Genomic DNA, 23,872 nt, shown 5'->3' on the forward strand with positions numbered 1-23,872 from the left:
ACGCCTACCTGACAACTTCAGATAAATCTTTTTTTTTTTTTTTTTAAATGCAAGAACAGTGCATCAATAGTTTGGTACAATATTAATATTTGCTTACTTCCTCTTGCGCCGCACATTATTTTGGCTGGTTTAAAGTTTGATCCGACGAGTTCAACCAGGTTGAAGTAAAAGTTTGCACAAGCTGAGGTCTGAACCCGCCTCTCCGTGATGAGCGGATACATGAGTATGTGCAACTCGAAAGGATGTGGTCGACTGTGAGATGAGGAAGAAAGTGAGGAGGAAGAAGTGCACTGAACTCTGTTGAGCTCGCTGCAAACAGCTTGCTGTGTGTTCACTGGAAACAGGAGAGCCGTGTAAAATTGGATCGTGTCGACGTTTCTCATTTTGAGAATGTTTCGAGTTTGTGTGAAGATGCACTGAAGACGAGATGGAAGTGGAGGAGAGTGGTGAAGCGAGGACTTCCTGGTATGATACCTTTAACATGTCAATGTATTTCTGCCTTACGGGGCTGTGTGCTGTATGTCGTTGTTGAGAACTGACGGTGGCCAGAGTTTAACATCATGTACGATGGTATATTTTCTAAGAGGAACACATCTAGCTTATAGGGACAGGGTTTAGAACTCTAATGCTGCTGTTATCAAAAGACAAGAAGAGCAAAATCTCAACTGTTCTGTTAATTTGATATTTTTATAGAGCTAAAGACACAAAAATGAGTCACTGTGCTGGACACTAGAGGTTTTTTTTATTTAGATTACCTGTATGAACGTTTGCGGTTTCCCTTATTAGGTCTGCAGCACCAGAAGAGAGACCCTCCATCCCCTGTGACCATGCTGGGGTAAGCTGCACAATTCGCATTTTAATTCTTTAACCTTCTCCTGTCTTAAACCTACGTGGGTGTTCTTCTAAAAAAAACTACCTAAACTTCTTTACATTTCCGCTTTTAGAAGAAGAGAAAACAAGATCCGGCCCCTGAACCTGTGATCAGAATCACAGAGGTAAGTGTAAAATCTGAAACACACCGTCAAACTCTCTGTTGTATCTTAATGTCTCTCTCTCTCTCGGTGTGTCTCTCTGAAACTAAGCGGAAGTTAGTCAACCTTACCTTTGTGACCACAAAAACTGAGCTGATGTGAGAACATCACGTTCGGCTGTGCAGCCACAGACTCTCTAAACGCACACGCAGTTTAATCTGCTTTATGTGACACCATGTCATTTTCAGGTTTTCCCTTTATCATCTTAATTATGTCTATTATCACAAACACAGAGATTTTTCTGCTGAACACCTTTCCCTCTGAGAGTACGCTGAACATGCAGCTGATGTGGTTAGTGAGGCACAAACAGGCAGACATCTTGTATTTTACTACAGAGGCACAGTTTCAACCTTCTTCCTCTTTGAAAGTGTCACACAGGAAACGAGAGATCTGCGCCATGCAACATCTCATCCCCCTCCGCAGCTCGCTCTTTCTTCACCTCTTTATATTTTACCTCTAAATTCTTCTCTTATGTAACCTGTTTCATCAGGATGAAGAGGACGACGAGGAGGGTGAATTAATGTCCGAGCACATGAAGGATTCAGAGGTAAGGAGTTCCTCGTTTGCAGGTGACAGACGTGTGTGCAGGTGTTTTAAAGCCAGTAGTAGTTTGACCCAGTTTAAGAGGCTTTCACATTCACACTAATCGAAGCTGTTCATGTTGATTACATTGCAGGAGCCCAGCAATAAAAGGGTCAAACCAGTGGTTAAGTCCAATAGCCTAACAGGGGTCATAACCCCTGTGAAGACCCCTGCTCTGAAGCGCATTGGACAGTCCATTTCGGTAACACAAACACGCTCAAACACCTGCTGTTACACAGAATAGGTTACAAATATCTTTAGCATGCAGGCGTTCATCTACTCTGCTCTTTTCACAGCGCTCCATCAGTTTTCGCACGGAGGCTCGACCTTTGCCCCCGGCCCCCCTGCGCTCTCGCCCCAAGGCGTCGTCGTTTCCACGCCGGCGCAACAGCCAATGCTGGAGCGACACCGTCGAGAGCCACGACCTCACTGCCAAGGAGATCAAACGCCAAGAGGTGCGAAGGGTGTTTTATATAGGCTAATTTAAGATGCTGCAATGTTTTTAGGGGGGTATGTGGGTCAAGCTGCGGGGCTGTGGTTGTTGCATTGGCAGGGCTTACCAGTGCCTACTCTGTATGTCTGTGAAGAAGCTCCACACAGCGATTATGAAAGAGGATGTGAGCTGGCACTTGAGGCTCTACTTCCTTTATTGAACAATCAGCTGTGAAAGCTCATGCTGTGTATTTCACATTGTGTGCAAGGGTGTGTTGCACGTTGTCCTGTGTATGCAACATCATCTTTGTGTTTCTCTTCTGCAGGTGATCTACGAGCTCACTCAGGGAGAGAGGCAACTCATCGATGACCTCAGTCTGGTCAAGAAGGTACAACAGCATTTTACACCTGTTACTTCATATCGATTCACATATTAGACAGTCTCTATCCAGTTGTCCTGACACATTTAGTCTTCCTTCCCTTTCTCATGTGCTTCCAGGTGTACTATGAGCCCATGCTGAAGTTGGACATCCTGACAGAGAGCGAGCTTGGACAAATCTTTGGCACACTGGACTCTCTCATTCCTCTCCATGAAGGTAAACAACCTCTCTACTTTGCACACTCTTGCATGAACACAACAGAAGTAAAGGAAGTTGAATGAGTTTAATGTGATATTTCAGTAACGCTGGCATTCAGTCAGCAAAAATCAATACAACTTCTACAGTTCGTTCTGTTTTTGTTTCCTTTCAGATCTCCTGAGTCGTCTTGAGCGGCTGAGGGGATCAGAGAAGACAGTCGGAGAGGTGGGGCCGACTCTGATGGACTGGGTGAGTGTCTTCAAGAAGGAAAAAAGGGCACAACCCACCCTTACTCACACCAGTTCCTTCAGTGTCTTTGTTTTGTTCCTCTTTAAACCGATGACACAGAGTTCAGTCTGTGTGCGTCTCTTCTTTTCTCTAACTTCAGATGTCTTGTCTTATTGCTCCTCCCTCCCTCTCCCCTCTTCCTCCTCCGTGCAGTTCCCTTGCCTGGACGCCTATGTTACGTACTGCTGTAACCAGGTGGGGGCCAAAGCCCTGCTGGACCAGAAAAAGCATGAGAAAAGAGTGGAGCACTTCCTGCGCCTGTGCCAGGAGTCTTCATTTAGCAGGAAACTTGACCTGTGGAACTTCTTGGATCTCCCTCGAAGCCGTTTGGTCAAATACCCGCTGCTGTTGAAAGAGATCCAGAAGTGCACGCCTCCAGATCACCCGGACGAGGACACGTTACCTGAAGCTGTGAGTTGGTGTCTTACATATTCCTGCACATGTGTGTTATTTTCTGTTAATTTGAAATGAGTCCCGCCTTATTGCTTAAACTAGTATGTCCATTTTAGTGTCTAAAATAATCACAAATTGCCGCCTCCAAATGGCAACTACAGGGACCAGTGATTCCTGTGATGTGACATTAGTAAAACTTGAACGCTTAACACTCTACATGTTGTTGCGGTTACTTACACTTTGCATAAATACAGAGTAAGAGTTATATCCAATTCAGAATTTCATCTAGACTATGAGAGATCTCAGTGGGAGGAGACGGGACACTTTCTTTCTTCATCACCAAAGGGACACATTCATTCTGCGTCACGCTTTGTTGTGTTCAGTTGGACCTGATCCAGAGCATCGTGGGGGAGGTGAACAAGAAGACGGGGGAGGCGGAGTGTCAGTTCTACAGGCGAGGTCTCAGCTACCTCGATGAGAGCCAGAGACTACCAGAGATCCAGCAGTCGCGCTTCCTGTACTGCCACGGAGAGCTGAAGAACAACAAGGGCCAGGTAGCTGCTGTCTGATGCGTTTCCTCTTTTAAGGCCCTTTTTTTAAATACAATATTTATTATAGTTTGAAAATGTCATCTGTTTGACTTATAATTGTTATAATTAAAATGTATTTTTATGGGAAACCTGACAAAGATGTTACTGTGATATCTAAATATTAGACGAGTTTTATTCTGATCCTCTTAATGTCAGTTTGAATATTATTAAATATTACAAATATGTCTTTCTCCGTTGGCAGCGGCTGCACGTCTTCCTGTTTGAGCTGGCTTTGGTGTTGTCCAGACCGGGGGAGGACAGAGACGGGGGTCAGGTGTTCAATGTGTACCGGCAGCCTCTGCCCAACGCCCTGATAAACCTGGAGGAGATCCCAGATGGGGAAGCTGCAGGAGGGGGCACCTTCAGGGGAGCGTTCACTGGGAATGATAAAGGTAACATCTACACACTATGAATACATGTTGTATCTATAAATGTATCGCTGCTTGTGTAGAAAGGGAAGCATTAGTTAAATTTAGGCTACAACTAAGCCTATAAATTGAGAGAAATTATGCCACTCCAACACATCTGTTGAAGTGAAACCTACAACTTTGCTTCCGCTCATCGTACTTCCTTCCCTTCTCTCTTTCTCTCCATCTCTGTAGTGAGGAACTGTTTCCGTGTGAGCAGCAGAGGGCGCTCCAAAGTCAACCCTTACAGCCTGCAGGCCAACGACTCCTTCAGCAAGCAGCAGTGGATCACCTGCCTGCGCCAGGCCATCGTCCAGTCCCGAGACAGGACGGCTCAGACCAGCCAGTCGCAGCTCTCCCTGCACCCTGATCCCGCCCTGTATCACATAGCCGAGCTCAGCCTCAGCTCGGACACAGAAATGGCGGACCACACCAGCCGCTGACTGAGCACAGGGGGGCCTGGAGAGTGTGCATAGATCCGTACAATGACTTTGCATGAAATAAAACATGGACTCTTTGTGAGAGATGAATGTGTCTAGACACACGCGTAGAACTTTTCCACATGGATGCTTTTATTTTCTTGCATTTTTTGATGGATTGCATGATTGTGGTGATGTGTGTTGCACAGCTTGAACAGTGTTACTGAATGTGAATTTCCCGTGTAAAGTTTCTTTGTTGTTGTTTTTTTAAATAAACTGACACTTAAAAGTTTGTCCAGGTACTCTTGGCAAAGTACGCAAATACACGTCTAAGTATAGCCAAGAAGATCTACAAAGAAAAGATTAGTGATGCTTATCCTCCCTCTCTCCCTCTCTCCCCCTTTCTCTCTCTCTCTCTCTCTCTCTCTCTGACACCGGTGACAGGGCATGAGAGAGCGAGAGAGAGAGGTAGACTTTCAGTTCTAGCTCACAGCCACACAGTGTAACAGTAGACGTCCCCTTATGCATTTTTAACAGCTCAGCAGGTGATGGGAACAGTTCGGTTGGGACAGTTTGTCCGCAGATAGAGTGACCAAGTGTTCAGGTGAGTCCATACTGCTGTGCTTATTTGAGAATATTTCTCAGGCTTTATTTGCAAAGTAACTTTGTTTGCAGGATGTCTAACCTCTACCTGCACAAAACAGCTTATACCTGAGTAGTGAGAGTGGACTGTTGTGCTTCATAGGTAGATTTACTTGACTCTTTATTCAGTGGAAACTTGAGTTTCACTCTTTAAAAACCGTCTCTTTCTTGTATTATATTCACTGAAGTCTCTGTCAGACTTTCCGGGCTGCTCTGCAAGCTGTAATTATGCGAGAGAAAAGTGAGCCAGAGTGGATCAGCTCGATCTATTCAAGACCAGGATTTACCTTAAAGGGATGGTCATTCACAAATTAATCCTGTTCTTTTTCCCTCAGCGGTGAATGACATCCCTCGTCATTTTCCAGGAAAGAGAGGATAATACTTCATCATCTGCTTCCTACGTTCATTAAAAAAGAGGGACTATTTCTTCTCCGTCCGACAGCTCATGACCCTTGCTTTGCATTCACCTTTGACTGAAAAAACTGAGGTGGTGCAACCTACCCACCTGGCTTTTACGTCTTCGGGAAGACTATCATTTTAGGCTTCCTTTGTGGGTATACACATGCCTGGAGCCAGTGGCGTCAACGTAGAGGGATCTTGCGAGGCCTTGTGTCGTACCCTGGTGTCTCAGAACGGCCTGCAGAGAGAGACCGCTGACATCTCCCAGTCTGTCCTCTACACCTCACTGATGGGCCTGCTACTAGTCGCTGACAACGAGGTGGGCAAAAACATAAAATCATTTAACCTTTAAACTTGCTCAAACCTTCGACTCTCTTAATGTGGGATTGAAGGGATTAACGTAACGAGCACAAACACAGACGGAGAAATTGTGTAAAGGAATTAATGGGGAGTACACATCGACACACACGTGTTTAAACACCTGTCAGCAGTCCCTGCTCTCTAATAGGATGAGTGCGTGGGGCTGACCTGCTTTTAGCCTCTCTTGTTATGATAATGAGATAAGAAGGCTAAATCTGTCCTACCTGTGCAGTACACACACTGACATGACAGGGTTAAAGCAGGCAGGCTGTAACATGCTGTACGGACATAGCCAGGGGTCAAATCATAGGGCACATGTGCATTAAACTAATGCACATACAGAGTCCTGTAGGTTATATATAGAAGATGTAACCGGTCATTAGCTCCTTGTGTTGTCTTTACTTTCTAGAAGGAGCAGCTTACCTTAGGCGCTGGAAGGGTTGGCCTTAGAAACATAGGAAACACAGTAAGTGCTTAATGATGCAAGAAGTGCTTCATACACAGATACTTCCAAGATACATTTTTGCATTAACACACTAACTTACCCCTATTTTTCAATTCCAACGTAGTGTTTCCTGAATGCAGTAGTCCAGTGTTTGTCTCACACGCACGGCCTCCGGGACTACTGCCTCCTCAAGTCCTACAGGCAAGAGAAGTTCTCCAAAGAGGATGCAAAGCTCATGGAAGGTAACATCCTCCTCTGTTCCCACCTCCTCCTATTATTCCTCCCATGTAATGTTTTCATCCTCTCTCATTGCATGGTGCCTTCCTGTCCCCAGCTTTCTCCCAGGTGCTGTCGGGCCTCTGGGATGTAAACGAAAGAGACTTGGTTGTAAATCCGCGACAGTTTTACAGTATTTTTAAAGAAGCAGTGCCTTACTTCAGCGGTTACAGGTGAGAATGTGGATGATGTTTGTCTTTTGCGCCATCAATTTAGACTTTTGTGCTGTGAGAGAACGCTACTAAACAATAAGCACTGCATTTTAATCCTAAAACTGTTTCAAGACCGAAACTATTTGAATTACTTGACATTACAAAGACTTGTATTTGAATAGCTTTCTGTAATTGTGACATGAATAATTGTCCCTGTGCCTGTGCCTCTGTGTGTTTAATGCAGTCAACAGGATGCACAGGAGTTTCTCAGGTTCCTATTGGACAAGCTGCACACAGAAATCAACCGCAGACCCTACGTCCGCCGAACAGGGAAGGATCCCGAACAGAAATATGCCAGATTCAGGTGTGTATCAGAGCTGAGTATTGGCAAGAATCTGTAGATACGATACGTATCACAATATAATGTTTATCGTTCAATAAATTGTGATACTGTTAGCAAGATGATATATTATGATTTGTTATAATCTTATTTTAGGAAAACTGCCTAAAATCTGATTTAGTCCTTGAAACTGTGATGTCATCTTTCCTTCCAGGATTTCAGAAGAGGCAGCTGCCATGTGGAAGAAACACTTGGAGAGAGATGACAGCAGAATAGTAGGTGAGTAGAGCAATCTAGTCAGGGTGATCCATCAGTCTCACCTGTATTTTAAAGTCTGATGAAGAGAACCACTCATAATTCTTACCGCCCTCCTCACAGATCTGTTCTCAGGCCAGCTGCGGAGCTCGCTGCACTGCTCCGTGTGCTCCCACTACTCCAACACGTTCGATGTTTTCTGTGATCTGTCGCTGCCCATCCCCAAGAAGAGCACTGCTGGGGAGGTGACGCTGAGGCAGTGCCTGGACCTCTTCTCTCAGGAGGAGAAACTGGACAAGGAGAACTCACCAGTAAGTTAACGCAGAGAGTGCCAAACATATGGATCACAATACATTAATGTATCTCTGACTTTAGGGTCAAAGGTCACTGACAAGAATGGTTTAACCTGAATGTATTTTTTCTTTTGAATGCCATATCTATACTTTCAAAATGTATCCACTTAACACATTATATGATCACATATTTGCTGTTGACAGTGAGTAAATCTAAAGTCCCTGCTGCTGACACTAAAAAACGTGGCCAATAATGATTTTTTTTCCTGCAGCAAACATCCATAATTACACACCTTATTTGCCTCCTGTAAAATCCAAGTTCACTTCCAAAAAGACACAAAAGTAGGGCTATCTTTTCCCACAATTTAAACATCGTCATTAAAGAAATACAGTAACAATGCATCAACAGATGTGTGCAGAGGAGGAGGAAGCCAAAGTGTTTATACAGTGTCCTCCCCAATACAAAGCAATTCAGTCAGTAATCATAAACATCAGGCTCTGTAAATTTGAGTTTTGTAGACATATAATGCAATAAATTAGATTCTATTTGATTCCTATCTTTTACAAAAGAGGGACCTCTTTATTTAATGCTATATTAATTGGAAAAAGCGCAACAGTAAGATCTATAATAGTCCAACTGATCCTGTGTATTAACTAACTTAATTAGTTTTAATAATGTTTGGGTTTGTGTGTGTGTTTCAGATGTGTGAGAGGTGTAACAGGCACACAGAGTGCACCAAGCGGCTGTCCATCCAGAGGTTTCCCCAGGTTATTGTGATCCGTATCCTTGCCACCAGCTCTGTATTAACCTTATCAGCCAGTACAGGAAGTTGTGATGAAGCTTAACCGCCTCTATCAGATCTGAATCGATTCACAATGTCACGGTGGTCCATCAGTAAAAGCACCACATACGTGTCCTTCCCACTCACTAACCTGGACCTCGGACCATATGGGCCTCTGGAATGCGGTAACACATCCAAACATTTCTTTCAGCTTATCCTCCTATAGGCTATATCTCATCTTTTCCTCTAACCATGGCTTATATTCTTTTACGAGCATCGATGTGAATTATATTCTAAAATCTAATCTCTAATTATTGTACATCCCTGCAGGCCCAGTTCTGTATGATTTATATGCAATATGTAACCATGCTGGGACAGTGAACATGGGCCACTACACAGCCTGCTGTTCAGATGAAAATGGCTGGTGCTTCTACAATGACTCCAGGTGAGACTCATCCTGCTCTAAGCTCATCATGTTAACTGTATGTCTGATACAGTTTTAATAAAAGTCTACTGTGTCTTCGTGTCATCTGTACGGTGACACCGTCTATATAAATCTGCAGCTGTTACTTACGATCACTCTCCATCTGCCCTCCTACAGTGTGACTCCAGTCTCAGAGAACCAGCTCCAGACCAATCAAGCCTATGTGCTGTTCTACCAGCGCAGCAACAGCACCACCACAACCACCGTCAGGAAATAGACCTGAGACTGGCTGATCCAGAGAGCCAATCAGAGCGACTTTACCTCCAGTGTCCATAGAAACAAATAGAAGCAGCAGTGCTGTAACACTGGCATCTGTGAACTTCTCAATCTCATTAGCTCAAATAAACTCGGAGGAGGAGAAGGAGGAGGAGAAGGAGAGGGAGAGGGAATACATACTCACTTTAAGGGGGCTTGAAGAGATGAGCTATTCTCCTAAATCATGGAGATGCTTTTGAAGAGTCTCTGTCGTGTGAGAGCTGAGACGACTCAGACAGACTCTGTGCCCTGGTCCTCAGGTACAAGTGAATGGTGTAAATGCACATGATGCAGAGCTCATAAACTAAAATAATTGATATTCATGCTGGCAACATAAACACAGCTAAATCATGGATGGAATAGAATTAGACATCTTATTATGACTCTCATGACAAAGGACTTCAAATTCTCTAAAAACAATTTTAAGCTACAGTTTTGTGGAAAGGTACTTTTATTCAGGAAAAAAAAATGTCTGTAGCCTGTATCTATGCTGTCTTTTATTTTTTGCTTTTTTAATCTCAAATCTCCCTCCTCATGGATACGTAACTCTGAAACGTGAAACCTGAAAATATGGACTATATTTCCCCTCTGATCTTATTACAATTTATCTTTAATGCATTTAATCATATATATGTATGTATATTTATTTTTTACATTTGTGTCTACTGCTATTGTACATATGGACAAATTACAGAATTTACTCTATTGTATTATTTTTATTTGAAAATGTCAATAAAGGACAAATGACAAAGTATTACAATCATTGTTATTATTATTATTATTATTATTATTATTATCATTAGTAGTAGTAGAAATACTAGTATAATGTTGATGGTTTTAATTTAATACTATATATATTGGTAAACTGTTTCGCATATTTTGATATGTCATAAATATTACTCTGGAGCTGAAAATGTGCCGCAGCCTTCTGACAAATGACGTAATCGTGCACATGCGTACAAGCTGTGGGCGGAGTTTCCAGTCGGTCAGGAAGAGGAGAAAGGCGGACACAGAAACATCAAGCGGTAATCATTTTCAGCGATAGCTTTTAAACTTTAAGCCTGCTCTTGTTTCGCTCCCAGAAGTTTCACAATAGTGCGTTGAGTACTGTAGTTGTGATTTCAGAGAGAATACCTTAAATGACAGCAGTCTAAACCATGGAAACACCGTTAGCTTTCTTGCTAACCTAGCTAATGTTAGCTGGTTTGACAGGCCCGGACTGTACTGCACAGCTTTCAGCAGGAATGGGAACACAGCACGGAAATGTTATATGTTTACACCCTCTACCTCCGAGGAATATCCCTGTTTGGCAGCCCTGTCGTTTTGGTTTATATTTATTTAGTAAATCTGGATCTTTTCAAAAGATACTCCAACATATAAGAGGGCCTGTTTGTAAACGTTTCTAACGTTGTCTGAGCTTTTAACGTTACTTCTATGTGTCAACCAGAGGGAACTGTGTCCACGCATAGCAAGCGTTCAAAATTACTTACACTTTGCTCATCAGTATACGTTTGGTAAAATTGTGTTAAGTTATACTATTAGTGGGGAGACGTGTGGTGACTTGTGATGATTTTGTTTAAAAGTGTAACCTTGTCTTGGACTCTGTTTTACAGATGGCTGCTATCAGGAAGAAGCTGGTGATAGTTGGGGATGGTGCATGTGGGAAGACTTGTCTGCTCATCGTCTTCAGTAAGGACCAGTTCCCAGAGGTCTATGTCCCCACTGTGTTTGAGAACTATGTGGCAGACATTGAGGTGGATGGGAAACAGGTGAGACATAAAACTGAAAATTATTAATAATAATATTGAAACTAGGGGTGGGGATAGCAGGGTAATTCAGGATACAATACGCGATACGAGGCCCATGATAACGATAACATCACAATACAGGGATTCTGCGATAATTGATATATTGCAAGACAATCATATACGTCATGATATTTGATTAACTGAAGAGAACAAAATGCCCCTAAAAAGATAACGTGCAGGATTAATGTATTATTTATTGCAATTGGGTGTCAGGTTCACAGATTTTGACACAAATTGAGATGAAACAATGATGCGGTGACTCAAATTGGCAGGAAAATCTGTTTGAAATATTGATATTTGGCGCCAGCGATACGATTATTGTATCACACCAGTTGGGATGACGATATATTGTCCCACCCCTAATTGAAACTGCTGACATGGTGTTTTGTTGTCAAATTTAAAAATGCTATGAATGTGGGCTGCATCTTTTCTTTATCTGTTTATATGACAATTATTTTTTCTCACTTGATTTGTACCACACTATGAACATTGTAATGATTTACATCCCTGTGATGTCTTGAATGTCTTGTTTTGTTAGTCCAGCAGTTGATTGAGTTGAGAATTTTGACTTTAATTCTCTTTCTGTTGCAGCTCTACTTACAATTCTATTTTTTCTTACCCATAATATACACCCTAAAAATATTCAGTTTCCCTGTCATTGAAGGCTAAGAAAAATGGCACATTTTAATGTTTTATGCGGTGAAAAAAATGACTGATTTTTTTTTTTTTTTAGATGACCATTGCTAAAAAGTACTGTAATAGGAAATGTAATAGGTGATTGTAACAGGTGTTGATACTGTGAGTTGTCTCTATTTAGTCTCTGCACTATCAGCAGCATAATTATTCTCATAATAATAATAATGTAATAAAGTTTGGCTGAATCATGTAGATTATAATCTTAACCTTGTTACTTACCTGTAACTCTCTTTCTCTTCCCAGGTAGAGCTAGCACTTTGGGATACAGCAGGTCAAGAAGACTACGACAGACTGCGGCCTCTCTCCTACCCCGACACTGATGTTATACTTATGTGCTTCTCTGTAGACAGCCCTGACAGTTTAGGTATTGTCTTTGCAACAGTTACAACGCTATGTATTGAATGCCTTGCAATAGGTATGTGACTAATTACTGCATTCTTTCCTCCTACTTCCTGCAGAGAATATTCCAGAAAAGTGGACACCTGAAGTGAAACACTTCTGTCCCAATGTTCCCATCATTCTGGTGGGCAATAAGAAAGACCTGCGCAATGATGAGCACACCAGACGAGAGCTTGCCAAAATGAAACAGGTCTGTTTTTCTTTTGCTCATAATTGTGCACATTTGTTGATGTCAATGTCAAAATCCAACCCTTCACTCTCACCTGTGTCTCTAGGAGCCAGTCAAATTTGAAGACGGCAAAGACATGGCAAGCCGCATCACAGCCTGCGGCTACCAGGAGTGTTCTGCCAAAACCAAAGATGGTGTGAGGGAAGTCTTTGAGATGGCAACTAGAGCAGCACTGCAGGCCAAGAAGCGTGGCAAGAAGTCCAACTGCCTTCTTTTATAGGCTCTGGGAGAGGTGGGAGCTGCCGTCAAGCACAGATGGAGAGGGCAGCTTCCATTAAGATTTGACATAGGGGAGAATATTGGGGAGGGCCCAGAGAGGTTTTGCAGATGCTCAATTTGTCATCACCCAGTTATCCTCAGCAAATTAAAGCAGGTCTTAAATGATTTGATAAGCTTCTACACCTTGGTCCTTGGTCTGTACATTAGGTTATGTACCATTTTGCTTGCTTCTATCAAACACTTTTAGATCTAGAAATCTGTAGGGCAGGTGGTGGGGGGTGTTTCGAAGTTGAGTTGATGTAAACTTGTTGAAATGTGCCATGATTGGAATGAAGATAGAAAAGGTCATTACCAGGCCAAAGACGATGGGAACATGCAAGAGACAGACAGAGAAAAAACATTAATGTAAAATAGGTTTGAATTAAGACCATGTCTAAGTGGATTTTACACAGTATCGCCTACATGTAGTGCCTTGAGAGCAGCGGTCAAGAAGAGTAAGTTGTGGGGTTGGGATTCATTACTTTAGATGGGGTAATTTTTTGTCATTTGTAGTGTCCACACATCACATTTGTGAACGCTTTCTCCCTGTCATTGGCTTGGCTCCTTCAGGCTCATATTCTGACTCAGGCGCTATGCAGGGGTATGCCTAAACTAGATTGTATGAGATATTTTTCCCATATGGAATTACTTACCTGTACTTTAGAGTGTGTGTGTGGGAGTGAGTGAGTGTGTGCAACTGTATGGTGGTTTGTTTTCTCCAGTGCAGGTCTGCATGCAGTGAATGTGTGTATATTTGTGTGGGTGTGTATTAACACGTGTCTACGTACTGTATGCATGGAAAGGCCTTCTGCGTCACTGACCTAACCCCTTGTTTCCATGCCAAAGTTACCCCTGATGGCCACATTTTACGGCTCAGATGGGTAATGGAATTAACAGCTACTCAGAGTGACATAGAAACCTTCACTTTACTGGAAGACATTGTACTATACCTAGAGGCACAATCAGGTTAAACATATTACGAGTTTTTAGGACCTTTTTTGTGTGTACAAGAGATTCATTTGATTGTGTTAATCAGTGGGTCAAATCACGAGTGGTGTAGTTGATAAGTTGAATATTCTTTCTCTAGATGATAGGCTTATCTTATTACTATAATGTCCATTATGTACTGTATGTCTTACAAGGCCTTGTTAGGACATGTTATTGATGTGTATTTCAAGTTTGCCTTTTACTCAATTCTCCCCATCTCCCCTTTTAATGATATTGTCATTATTGTACTATAACTTTTTATTGTTGATGTCTCTAATTTTCTTAGTATATTTTAATCATTTTACTTAATCCTGCTGTTATGATCAGCTTATGTCAGTTAAATGATAAATAAATTGTAACCGTAGTATTGTTTTGTTTAATTAATTGAAGGTCAACCTTAGGGTGCATGGCTGGAAGGTTTTGGGGGTGGGATGCTAGAGCAGTTATTTTACTTTTTTTTGTTTTTTGCTTTTTTTTGTACTGTGACATATTAGGATTTTTTTTTCTCCAAATAAAGGTGATATTAGGGTTTTCTGTTGTAAGGTATTTATGTGTTTCTTGGATCCATTGATTCATTTATAATTACAACAGTTTTCACTATATTTCTGGCATTAATTTACTTTTTTCCCCAAATAAAACATTCATAACCTGTCGAAAAATCTTGTTCTTTGCTTTTCCTATATGATATGAAGATGTCTACAGTGTCCTAGTTTAACTCGGCTGCCAGTGAAGGGCTGGCCTGTTTGTCTTGTCCAATCATCGTCGTCGTTAATGTTCTCGCTCTCCACGCACCAATCACGTAGCAGAGTCAGGTATCGGGCCCGCCCATATTGAAATGTCTTGCTGTGGCCATTTTACACAGTATCCCTGAAAAATAACTACACTTGGCTCCTCGGAAAAAAAATAAAACTGTTCGGACCTTGTCTTCGACGTGACATTCACAGACATATTGTCGGTTACATTTGGCGTTGGTAAGTGGTTTTCTCTTTTCACATTATAAATGCAGTTGTTGTGTTTGTAACCGGCTGACAGCCGTATGATGAAAGCGTCTCACTTGACGAGCTAGCCAACATCAGGCTACAACAGTTAGCCTGCCTGCTAACCTAAATGACCGCCGTACGTCATTGTTGAAAACGTCTTTTTTAAATGTAACTTTATGCACGTGCGTTGCGCTTACACGTGTTTATAAGCGGTGCAGAGTTATATCGGTTCATTTTGGTGAGTGGTGTTATAGATAATGTCTAAAGTGATGACAGTCTAAGTTGAAGAAGTCTTCACAGGATTGAAAATTGCAGCAAACCAGGTAAGAAGCAATGCTGCCTGCTTCTGGACTAATTTATATGTAAAGAACTCGCTTATTAAGGCAATGTATATGTACATACAGTCTGCAGAGCTTACTTAGTTTCTTATGATAATTTCATTTCGTCTAAAATAAAAAAAACATCTGATTTACTTCCAGGTTCTCTAATGCTTTAACTACATAGAAAAAGGACAGAGACCTGGAGCAGAGTCCGTGGATCAGCATGGACTATGAGCGGAGGTGAGCTAAATGGTCATTTTATTTCCCCCATTAAGAGTACATCTGCCAGAAAAGTCCCTCACAGTGTCTCTCATGGTCAGCAGGGGTGGGCGAGGGGACCGCACAGGTCGCTATGGCAACACCCAAAACGATCACAACTTTCGGGACATGGACTATCGAGGTTATGGCCAAGAGGATGAGGAGGCAGGAGCAGGATATGATATTGGAGCAGAAGGGGACAGACCATACGTCCAGGAGGAGCAATTGCTAGGTGTTCATGACTTCTCACCAGGTCGCCACCAAGAGCGCCCAGGGTTTCAACACAGAGGAGGTGGACGAGGGGACATCAGGCGTGATGGGAAGGGGCTCCCGTGGTCCCCTTGCTCTCAGTTGCCGCCTGATCAGCCTCTTCCCTTGCTTCAGAGAGAGGAGGAGGGATCCAGACGGGAGTTTGAGCAGTTACAGACTGGTCCACAGGAAAGAGGTCGGGGGAAAGGTCTTAGAGGCATTCCCGAGAACAGTGTCCCTCATTTGGGAAGTAGGGATGGAAACTGGGGTCATGGCGGCACCCATTCAGAACAGATGGAATACAACACGGCAAGACAGAGAGAGGAGGACAGGTTCTCTCGTGGGGCGTTGAAGAGGAGGGTGAGTCATAACAAGTCCTTTTTCCTTTTAGAGCTGCTACAGTTTTATTTTGCTCTTGGCATATGTTGCTAATCTATGACTGTTCTATGCAGGCTTTTCCAGTGGGGGCAGAGGAGCATAGCTGTGGGATTTCTGGTCCAGACCTGTCCCCCGAGGAGTTAGATCAGAGGGACCAGGACTACCGTGCAGATCTAGACCACAACCAGAGGCCAAGCAACATCATAATGCTTCGCATGCTGCCACCAAATGCCACCGCCAACGAGGTAAGTGTATGCCTCTTGGGCATGTTTGTGTCTACGGTGGTCTGTTGATGCATCTTGTTGTTAGTAGGCTTAAATCGCAATAATGCCTCTGTGTTTGTAGATCCGTGCACAGCTTCAGGAACAGGGGATCCAGCCAAGAGAAGTTCGCCTCATGAGGAACAAATCTTCAGGTGAGAATTTGTCCATTGGTCTAATTTTTTTTGTTCTCCCTTTTTGTCCCACTCATCCATTACCTTTCATTTTTTTGGCTCTTCCCTTATCTGCTTGGTCTTCTCTCTTTTACTAATAAGCACACTCCCTTTCATTGTCCTCCTCTCTTACTGTCACAACCTTTCTTCATATAGCTGATGCAAAGAATACATAGTTATGTACTGTACTCCTATAAAAGCTTCCGCTTAGATAGCTGCTTTGATTCTTCCCTGCTGGAGTCTTAATTCTTGCTAGTGCGCACTTTGCAACAAATCATTCATGCACGCTTCAAAGGAGAGCCCTATCAGTGTTTCTCTTCAACACAAGAACGCATGCAGTCGTAGGTTAAAGATCTTTACTACATGGCTTTGATTTTCCTTTTCGCCTTGGCTATCTTATTGTCTTTACCCTTTCATAATTCTGCCTCATCCATCTTGAAGTGAGATCTGTCTGAGTAGATGAACAATGCTCACGGACTAACAGTGTCAACTGAGAAATGAGCAGTGGAAGCAGACTTTGCTTGACTGTGTTTGTCATTGTAGCTATTTTCGAATGTGTGAGTGTCCGGATATAAGTGTTGCAGCTACGTTAGCGTCATCCATACCACTCAGAAAAGCTTGTCTTTTTCAAAAGGTTTCCTATTAAGGTCATCCTATTTAGGCTTCCTCCTCTGCTAACTCACTGGTTGTCTGTTAAGTGTGCCTATCTCACTCAGGCATACTTACAGTTCCCCCGCACTGCTCCGTCTCTCTCACCCCTACATCACTGTTTCTCTGTTTAAATGATGACCTTTTCTGGTTACATGTTATACCATACACAGTGTTGCTAAAAATAAATCTAAATGTGTTGTATAATGTGTTGTCAATCAGTTATAGTAATGCATGGACAGGATATGGTGTGTTTAAGTTGAGGCTTTACACCTCAGTGCTACATAGTTCAGACTGCACTCTGACTCTCAGAGTATCAGAGATGTGCATGTGTGCGTGCGTGCGTGTTTGTGTGTGTCTGTTCTGCCTGGGTGCTTCATCATTTGTAGCCACAGAGCTCAGACTCAAACTAATGAGTGGGTAGGATTCTCCCCCTCTCTCCCTCTTTCCCTGACCCTGTGGAGATACTTGACATTGCGTCCTCCCACCCTTGCAGAGAATTTGACAGCAGCTCTCCAAAAGGCTGTCAAGTGTGTTATTCCCAAGGGAGAGAGGAGGCAATGATTGATTTTATTAGTGCTGATACAGGGTCTCTCTCTCCACTGGACATGAAGCACTAACCCCTCACTGCGTTGTTGTTATGTTGTTGTTGTTGTTGTTCGGTTACCATGGCGCTGGGCGGTGTCCAGGTCAGAGCCGAGGATTCGCCTTCGTCGAGTTTAATGTCATACAGGAGGCCACCCGCTGGATGGAGACCAACCAGGTCACTCTCCCCTACACAGACACACATACACATATACATGCATACAATGGGATAAATGTGTTCATATGAGGACAGAAGTACAGTCACACCACGCCCTGTCATGTGCACATGATGCATTCCAGTATGGCATAGACACACAGAGTGGAATTTTTTTGTCCCTGAGGTAGGAAGGTAAGTCTTAATACTTTGAGGGAAAATCCTTTTTTTTTTCTTTCTACTTAAACAGTTTTCCACAAACAGGCAAAATTCATGTTACATCATGCTGACGTCTGTCTGTGTGGGGCCCAAAGACATAGTTTGCATACCTGGACCCTCCCAGTCACATGTGCATATCATTCATCCAGTATAAGCTCCTCTTTGATTAGAGGACTCGTGTTTCTTCAGTGACATGTTCTCACTCTCTGTCCTAAGTTTACAGTACCATCTCTCCAAAAGTACGAATATTATTTCTCATATGTTCTGTTTTATGATGAGCCAGGACCAATATAGTGCTTCATTTTCACTATTACATTCATTATTACATCTTTAGGAGAGAGTTATTGTCTATGGGGGGGTCAAGGTGGTGACAGTGGGAAGGGATGTGTGGAAAACTGTGAAAAGGTTTCCCCTTAAGGGGGGAGGGATGACACAATTGAACTAAACACATTGTGTCCTTAAAAATGGACACCCAAAGACTACACATACACCATCTCAGTCCGTCCCAGTTTCCTAAAGCTGAAGGTTGCAATTCTCTGGTGTCCTCTTTCTTTCCGCCTCAGTTCTACTCTTTTTCTCTCTGTCCCATCTCTCTCTCTTCTCTCTCGTCCCTTTCTCTCTCTCATCTCTTGTGAGATGAGGCCTTTCTCTGGCATGTGTGGCCTAATTATCGCTGATAATCATTCTTTGTTTCCCTTCCCTCTCTTTCTTTTTCTTTCAGGGAGTGCTGTTGATTCTGGGACAAAGAGTGTCGATGCACTACAGCGACCCAAAACCGCGTGCCAACGAGGACTGGCTCTGCAACAAGGTTGTGATTGTGTGTTTGCATTGTATGGATACGTGGAAATCTAAAATTGGAAACCGTTTAAGAAACAAAAAAAGTCTTCTAACAGTTTGTCTTGTTACATTTCAACAGTGTGGTGTGCAAAACTTTAAAAGGAGAGAGAAGTGCTTCAAATGCAGCGTGCCTAAATCAGGTAATGTTTAACCAATCTTTTTCAAATATCACTGCCAAAGCACAAGCCCTCTGTCACCATGTGATGATAAATGCATGGCATGCTGTCATTCCCCAGAGGCTGAGCTGAAGTTGCCACAGCTGCAGAGGGATTTGCCCATCGGTCTCCAAAAGGAAGGAGCCCAAGGTTTATTGCCGCTGCCTGCACCCTACCACTCCTCTGGCCCTACTGTCAACCCAGGACAGGCTGCACAGCAGGCAGATGTTGCCAATGACAGTAAGTCTATTTCTTGACATGATTCACCACCATGGCCCTCTATTATTCTATTCTAAAGCAAGAAGGGAAGGGAATCATTGGCATACTTGACCCCAACTCTTTATATTATCAGTTCCTGAATTGTTAATTGTTGTGTTTAAGATTATAATATTCTGTCGTTCTCTCCTGCACCAGCTCTGATACTCAGAAACCTGGGCCCGCATACTTCCTTGGATGCCATCTTATCTGCTTTGGCTCCATTTGCCACTCTCTCCCCTTCCAATGTTCGACTGATCAAGGACAAGCACACGCATCTCAACAGGGGCTTTGCCTTTCTTCAGCTGTCTACCATAGTGGTGAGAAACTAAATGAGGCAGACACACAAACATGCATTAGTGCTGAAAGGATGTAGAATTAGAGAATAAGAATTAATGTGTATTTAACTAAAATTGAACAAATTAAATGATTATTAAACAATTTGTAATTTTTGTTTACTAATGTTTTTTTATTAAGCTTGGTCTGACTCATACATACCCACGCACAAATGCACCCACACTAACTCAGAGGTCTCGGTATGTTTTATCAACAGGAGGCATCTCAGCTACTCCAGATCTTGCAGGCTCTTCAGCCAGCTCTCTCTATTGATGGGAAGACTATTGTGGTGGAGTTTGCCAAAGGCTCCAAACGGTAAATAAACACACACCCAAACTTTGCGCACACACAATCCCTATTGCACAAAGAATAATACTGTGGCTCCACATCAGCTGAAATAGCTTAGAAGAAGATTACCTAAAACAAATTAGCAGTGAAAAACATCATTGAGTGTAATATTTTACCATCAGAAGAAAAGCTGTTTTGAAATGTAGGTCACAAGACACCCACTGAAACCGTCTTTGTCTCTTCTCCATGCTAGTGATGTGTTCCTGACAGATGGCAGCAGAGTGAGCGCTGCTACAGTAGCCAGCACAGCCATAGCTGCCGCACAGTGGGCTGTCACTCAGGTAACCTGTCTGAATGACCCATCAGTACAGCACAACATGAACGTGCAACGCATCTTTAATTTCACATGTTATAAATATGATATAATTCCTGCAATGTAACTTTTTAAAATCCTTTTCATTTCCAGACAACTCAGAATGGATCAGGTGGAGGCCAGAGTATAGATACAGCAGTGTATCAGCAGGGGGCAGCAGTTACATACAGTCAGGATGGAAGTGAATACTCCGGGCTAGACGGCACAACTTTCAAAGCCCAGGCAGATGTCAGGGTTGCTGCTTTGTCCAGTACAGGAGGAGCCCTGATGGGGGCGTACACCGGAGGAGCAGCCTCAGGTTGGTGTCATATCTGTTAAGTATAGAGAGCAATAAACCGATAAGATCTATATAGATCAATAAAACGGTATCAAACCTGAAATGCACTTCAACTTAAGCCACCTTGTTTTGTGTGCTTGCACATGTGCAGCTGCCATTTCCTCTGAGGCAGTGACATCCGGATCAGCGCAGCAGCCTCTCACTAAAACACAGACGGCTCTCATCACCACAGCGACAACCACACCAGTCACACAGGTACCATGTTTATTTTTACTTTATTTTTGCCTTAAGTCTTCACCCTCTTTTATTCTTGCATTTTTGCATGCCATCTTTATTTGGCTGTAATACCTCTGTGTCTCCACAGGTAGAGATAGTGGGAAAACCACAACCAGCTGCTCCAAGCCAACCTGCGACCCCGGGGACTGAACATGAACTCCAGCAATACCGTAAGCTTTATGTTTAATGTTCCCTTCAAATTAAGAATTTATTCGCTGTTTTTTATATCACACTAAATGAATATCTTCACCAATAACTGCATTAAATTTGATATGTGATTTCCTGTCTGTTTGACTGCAGCTGTGCCCGATGTGTCCACATACCAGTACGATGAGAGCTCTGGCTACTACTACGACCCACTCACAGGTCTCTACTATGACCCCACCTCCCAGGTAAAGACTCGTGATTGTGCTGAGCCAGCATTTCTGCCCTATTACAGCATTGAAGTCATGTTTTCTTGGCCCCTTCTCTTTGCAGTACTACTACAACCCTCACACTCAGCAGTACATGTACTGGGATGGAGAGAAGCACACCTACATTCCTGCTGCCGCCGGACAGGCAAACAGCGAAGGTGCTGCCACAAGTGTTGGTGCAGCCCCCTCAGACTCACTGTTTGCTTCCCCTGGCAGCAAGGAGAAAAAAGACAAACCCAGGAATAAAACTGCACAACAGGTACTCTCCTACACCTATATTATATTGCTAGATGTTTTTATTAGGACTATAAAATTGCAAATCTTCCTCAGTACATTTCCATTAATGTCTTGTCTTGGGGTTTTTATTAATAGATTGCCAAAGATATGGAGCGCTGGGCAAAGAGTCTCAATAGACAGAAGGAGAACATGCGCTCCGTCTCCTCCTCCCCTGCCATCGGCTCCACAGCTCTACCACCTGGTTACACTAGGACACCTGGCCACAGTCGCTTAGATGACCGCCGCGAATCTGCCAGTGCTGATGCAGGTTATGCTGTCCTGGAGAAAAAGGTATGCGGCCCTCACAGAAACACGTTTAGCTGTATTCACCTTCATTCCTTCAGGGCAGCAGGTTATCATACTGACTAGGGAGAATGTCCATCAACCTGAGGACAGCAACTCAAATTGCACCAGTCTACGTAATAAGACAATTGCTTTTTTTGTCCTGCAGGGGGCACTCTCTGAACGGCCTCAGATTTTCCTGGACCAGATTCGACAAAGTACAGAAGTAAGGACATGGTCACAGTGATTTTGAACACTTTTTTTAATTTCAGCATACTATCTTTATTACATGTGTCTGTTTGTTTCTAAGTGTCTGATCTTACATCTTTTTTCTGTAGCGGTCCCCACCCCAGCAGCAGGGTCTGGTCCCAGCCTACAGTGGAGAAAGTGACAGCGAAGAAGATGGAGGCGACAAAGACGAGAAGGAAGGGAGAATGACAGACTGGGTTAAACTAGCCTGTCTGCTGTGTAGGAGGCAGTTCCCCAGCAAGGAGGCCCTTATCAGGCACCAGCAGCTGTCTGAGCTACACAAGGTGCTAACACTGTTTGAAAATACATTCACACTGTTAGAAAGATGGCATAAATTATCAGTAAAGATCGTCTTTTCCCTTTGTATTTTGTTATCGAATGGATGTCCAAAAATTCCTCTTGTAATCAACTCATGACCTCTTTACCTCTCTGCCCTCAGCAAAACTTGGAGCAGAGGCGAGTCCAGCAGGAAGTTGGAGGCAAAGAGGTGGGTCAAGATCAACATTTCATAGAATACATATGTATGTTGTTGACTGTTGTTTTAATTTCCTTCTTATGTTTTGCTTGCAGAGACTTATGGATGGACCTGAGCCTCCTGATGCTAAGAAGAGGAAGTTCAGCCCCATGTAAGCATCATTGAAGAAACAAACAGACTCTCTATGTTCAAACTAATAAAGTTATTTCAGTTTAACAGTTGGTGTTAGATGTATCAAAGTAGCCTGTGACTGAATACGACCATGTGCTGTCCCTCCTGTACTGTTAAGGTTAGGGTTTTTTATTCGGACTACAGCTACACATATGTAGTGATGTTTTTGGTTTCTTTGTTGTGTGCTCAGTGTGGTTTTTTTCTCTTTTCGTCTTTAGTGATGGGATCACCGGCACTAGTCTTGGTGCCAGGATGCTACAAGGAGGTGTGAAAAAGGGGCTTCTATTGCGCAATATGCAAGTGGAGTGAGCATCACCCTGAAATGTCAACTTCCTGACCCTGAGAGGACAATGACAAAGCCTAGCACGCAAAACTTCACCATTAACATCATATCGCTATCTATAGATAAACCTCTTAGTTTGGTTTGACATCACAATTACCTCAACAGTGGTAATACACTCATATGAACTGATCCTGTAGTTGGATTACAGGATTTTGCACAGAATGCACTTTTTGCTTTTTTCCTGAATGATGCAGTTTTGAGTTCTCACTTGCTTCAGAGCTTGTATGTGATAAACAGGCTCAATGTGGTTGGGAAACATTTGCTGTTGGAGAATGGAAGATCAGCGTCGATCTTCAATGCAGCAAATGGGATTTTCTAATATTACTGTCTATGCACCATAGATTTTTTTATTTAAAGCTGTATGCCTTGTCATTCAGTGAATGACTGATCTGGGCATAAACTGTGTGTACATTTTAGAAGAGTTGTGGCCCTTATGTAGTGGACTGGGTCACACTAACATTAGTGTGTAGATGAAAAATGTCTGACATATTGCAGGTATGAATTCACATTGTAATACATAGTAAGCTTGAGAGAAAGTTATTTTTTATTTCTGTATTTGTTCAATAATGTGACTGTGTTTCATCAAGCTCATGTAAATGAATCTAGAATAACACATTTTCATCATTATCAATGATTTCTGTCTTTTATGGGCGAGCCAGTAAACAGTAGCTAATTATTTCGACATTTTATCTTGACATTTCCAAAGCTTTTTTTTGGAAATGTGTGGTTTAAAAAGAGGAATATAATGCAACTCTTGTTATGAGGTCTCTACTGCAACAACTTGACATGCAGAAATCGTATAGCTGTTGCACAGCAGCACATTGCCCCTAAAATTAGTTTGCCCCATCAGAAAAGCGGCAGC

At 42.8% G+C, this 23,872-nt stretch overlaps 4 protein-coding genes across 4 annotated transcripts; all 4 read left to right on the forward strand.

Annotated features, from left to right (window-relative positions):
• The first annotated feature begins 271 nt into the window (after positions 1 to 271).
• Positions 272 to 5,783, forward strand: arhgef3l (Rho guanine nucleotide exchange factor (GEF) 3, like). Its single transcript, XM_069660017.1, has 14 exons — positions 272 to 465; positions 787 to 835; positions 945 to 995; positions 1,522 to 1,578; positions 1,708 to 1,815; positions 1,910 to 2,068; positions 2,372 to 2,434; positions 2,545 to 2,641; positions 2,796 to 2,872; positions 3,065 to 3,322; positions 3,688 to 3,858; positions 4,097 to 4,286; positions 4,497 to 5,324; positions 5,698 to 5,783. Exons 1-13 carry the CDS (start codon positions 428 to 430, stop codon positions 4,742 to 4,744), a joined length of 1,566 nt encoding a protein of 521 aa, XP_069516118.1. The 5' UTR covers positions 272 to 427; the 3' UTR covers positions 4,745 to 5,324; positions 5,698 to 5,783.
• A 122-nt stretch (positions 5,784 to 5,905) lies between these two features.
• On the forward strand, positions 5,906 to 10,082 carry usp21 (ubiquitin specific peptidase 21). The gene is made up of 11 exons (XM_069660018.1): positions 5,906 to 6,080; positions 6,531 to 6,587; positions 6,691 to 6,808; positions 6,901 to 7,015; positions 7,239 to 7,358; positions 7,549 to 7,613; positions 7,713 to 7,900; positions 8,585 to 8,663; positions 8,742 to 8,849; positions 8,995 to 9,109; positions 9,266 to 10,082. Exons 1-11 carry the CDS (start codon positions 5,925 to 5,927, stop codon positions 9,363 to 9,365), a joined length of 1,221 nt encoding a protein of 406 aa, XP_069516119.1. The 5' UTR covers positions 5,906 to 5,924; the 3' UTR covers positions 9,366 to 10,082.
• A 296-nt stretch (positions 10,083 to 10,378) lies between these two features.
• Positions 10,379 to 14,433, forward strand: LOC138589621 (rho-related GTP-binding protein RhoA-C-like). Its single transcript, XM_069660003.1, has 5 exons — positions 10,379 to 10,428; positions 11,017 to 11,172; positions 12,151 to 12,271; positions 12,366 to 12,496; positions 12,582 to 14,433. The coding sequence occupies exons 2-5, from the start codon at positions 11,017 to 11,019 to the stop codon at positions 12,753 to 12,755; spliced, it is 582 nt and encodes a 193-aa protein (XP_069516104.1). The 5' UTR covers positions 10,379 to 10,428; the 3' UTR covers positions 12,756 to 14,433.
• A 206-nt stretch (positions 14,434 to 14,639) lies between these two features.
• Positions 14,640 to 23,616, forward strand: rbm10 (RNA binding motif protein 10). Its single transcript, XM_069660002.1, has 23 exons — positions 14,640 to 14,751; positions 15,240 to 15,320; positions 15,404 to 15,947; positions 16,040 to 16,210; positions 16,311 to 16,380; positions 17,736 to 17,809; positions 18,726 to 18,812; positions 18,921 to 18,981; positions 19,078 to 19,236; positions 19,411 to 19,571; positions 19,805 to 19,902; positions 20,129 to 20,216; positions 20,342 to 20,546; positions 20,677 to 20,780; positions 20,890 to 20,971; positions 21,102 to 21,193; positions 21,279 to 21,473; positions 21,587 to 21,781; positions 21,942 to 21,998; positions 22,111 to 22,305; positions 22,461 to 22,508; positions 22,592 to 22,647; positions 22,886 to 23,616. Exons 2-23 carry the CDS (start codon positions 15,304 to 15,306, stop codon positions 22,974 to 22,976), a joined length of 2,850 nt encoding a protein of 949 aa, XP_069516103.1. The 5' UTR covers positions 14,640 to 14,751; positions 15,240 to 15,303; the 3' UTR covers positions 22,977 to 23,616.
• Positions 23,617 to 23,872: the final 256 nt, after the last annotated feature.

Source organism: Semicossyphus pulcher, unplaced genomic scaffold (genome assembly GCF_022749685.1).
Source record: "Semicossyphus pulcher isolate SPU_LCO1_2020_fin unplaced genomic scaffold, fSemPul1.0.p SCAF_13, whole genome shotgun sequence".
Taxonomy (NCBI): domain Eukaryota; kingdom Metazoa; phylum Chordata; class Actinopteri; order Labriformes; family Labridae; genus Semicossyphus; species Semicossyphus pulcher.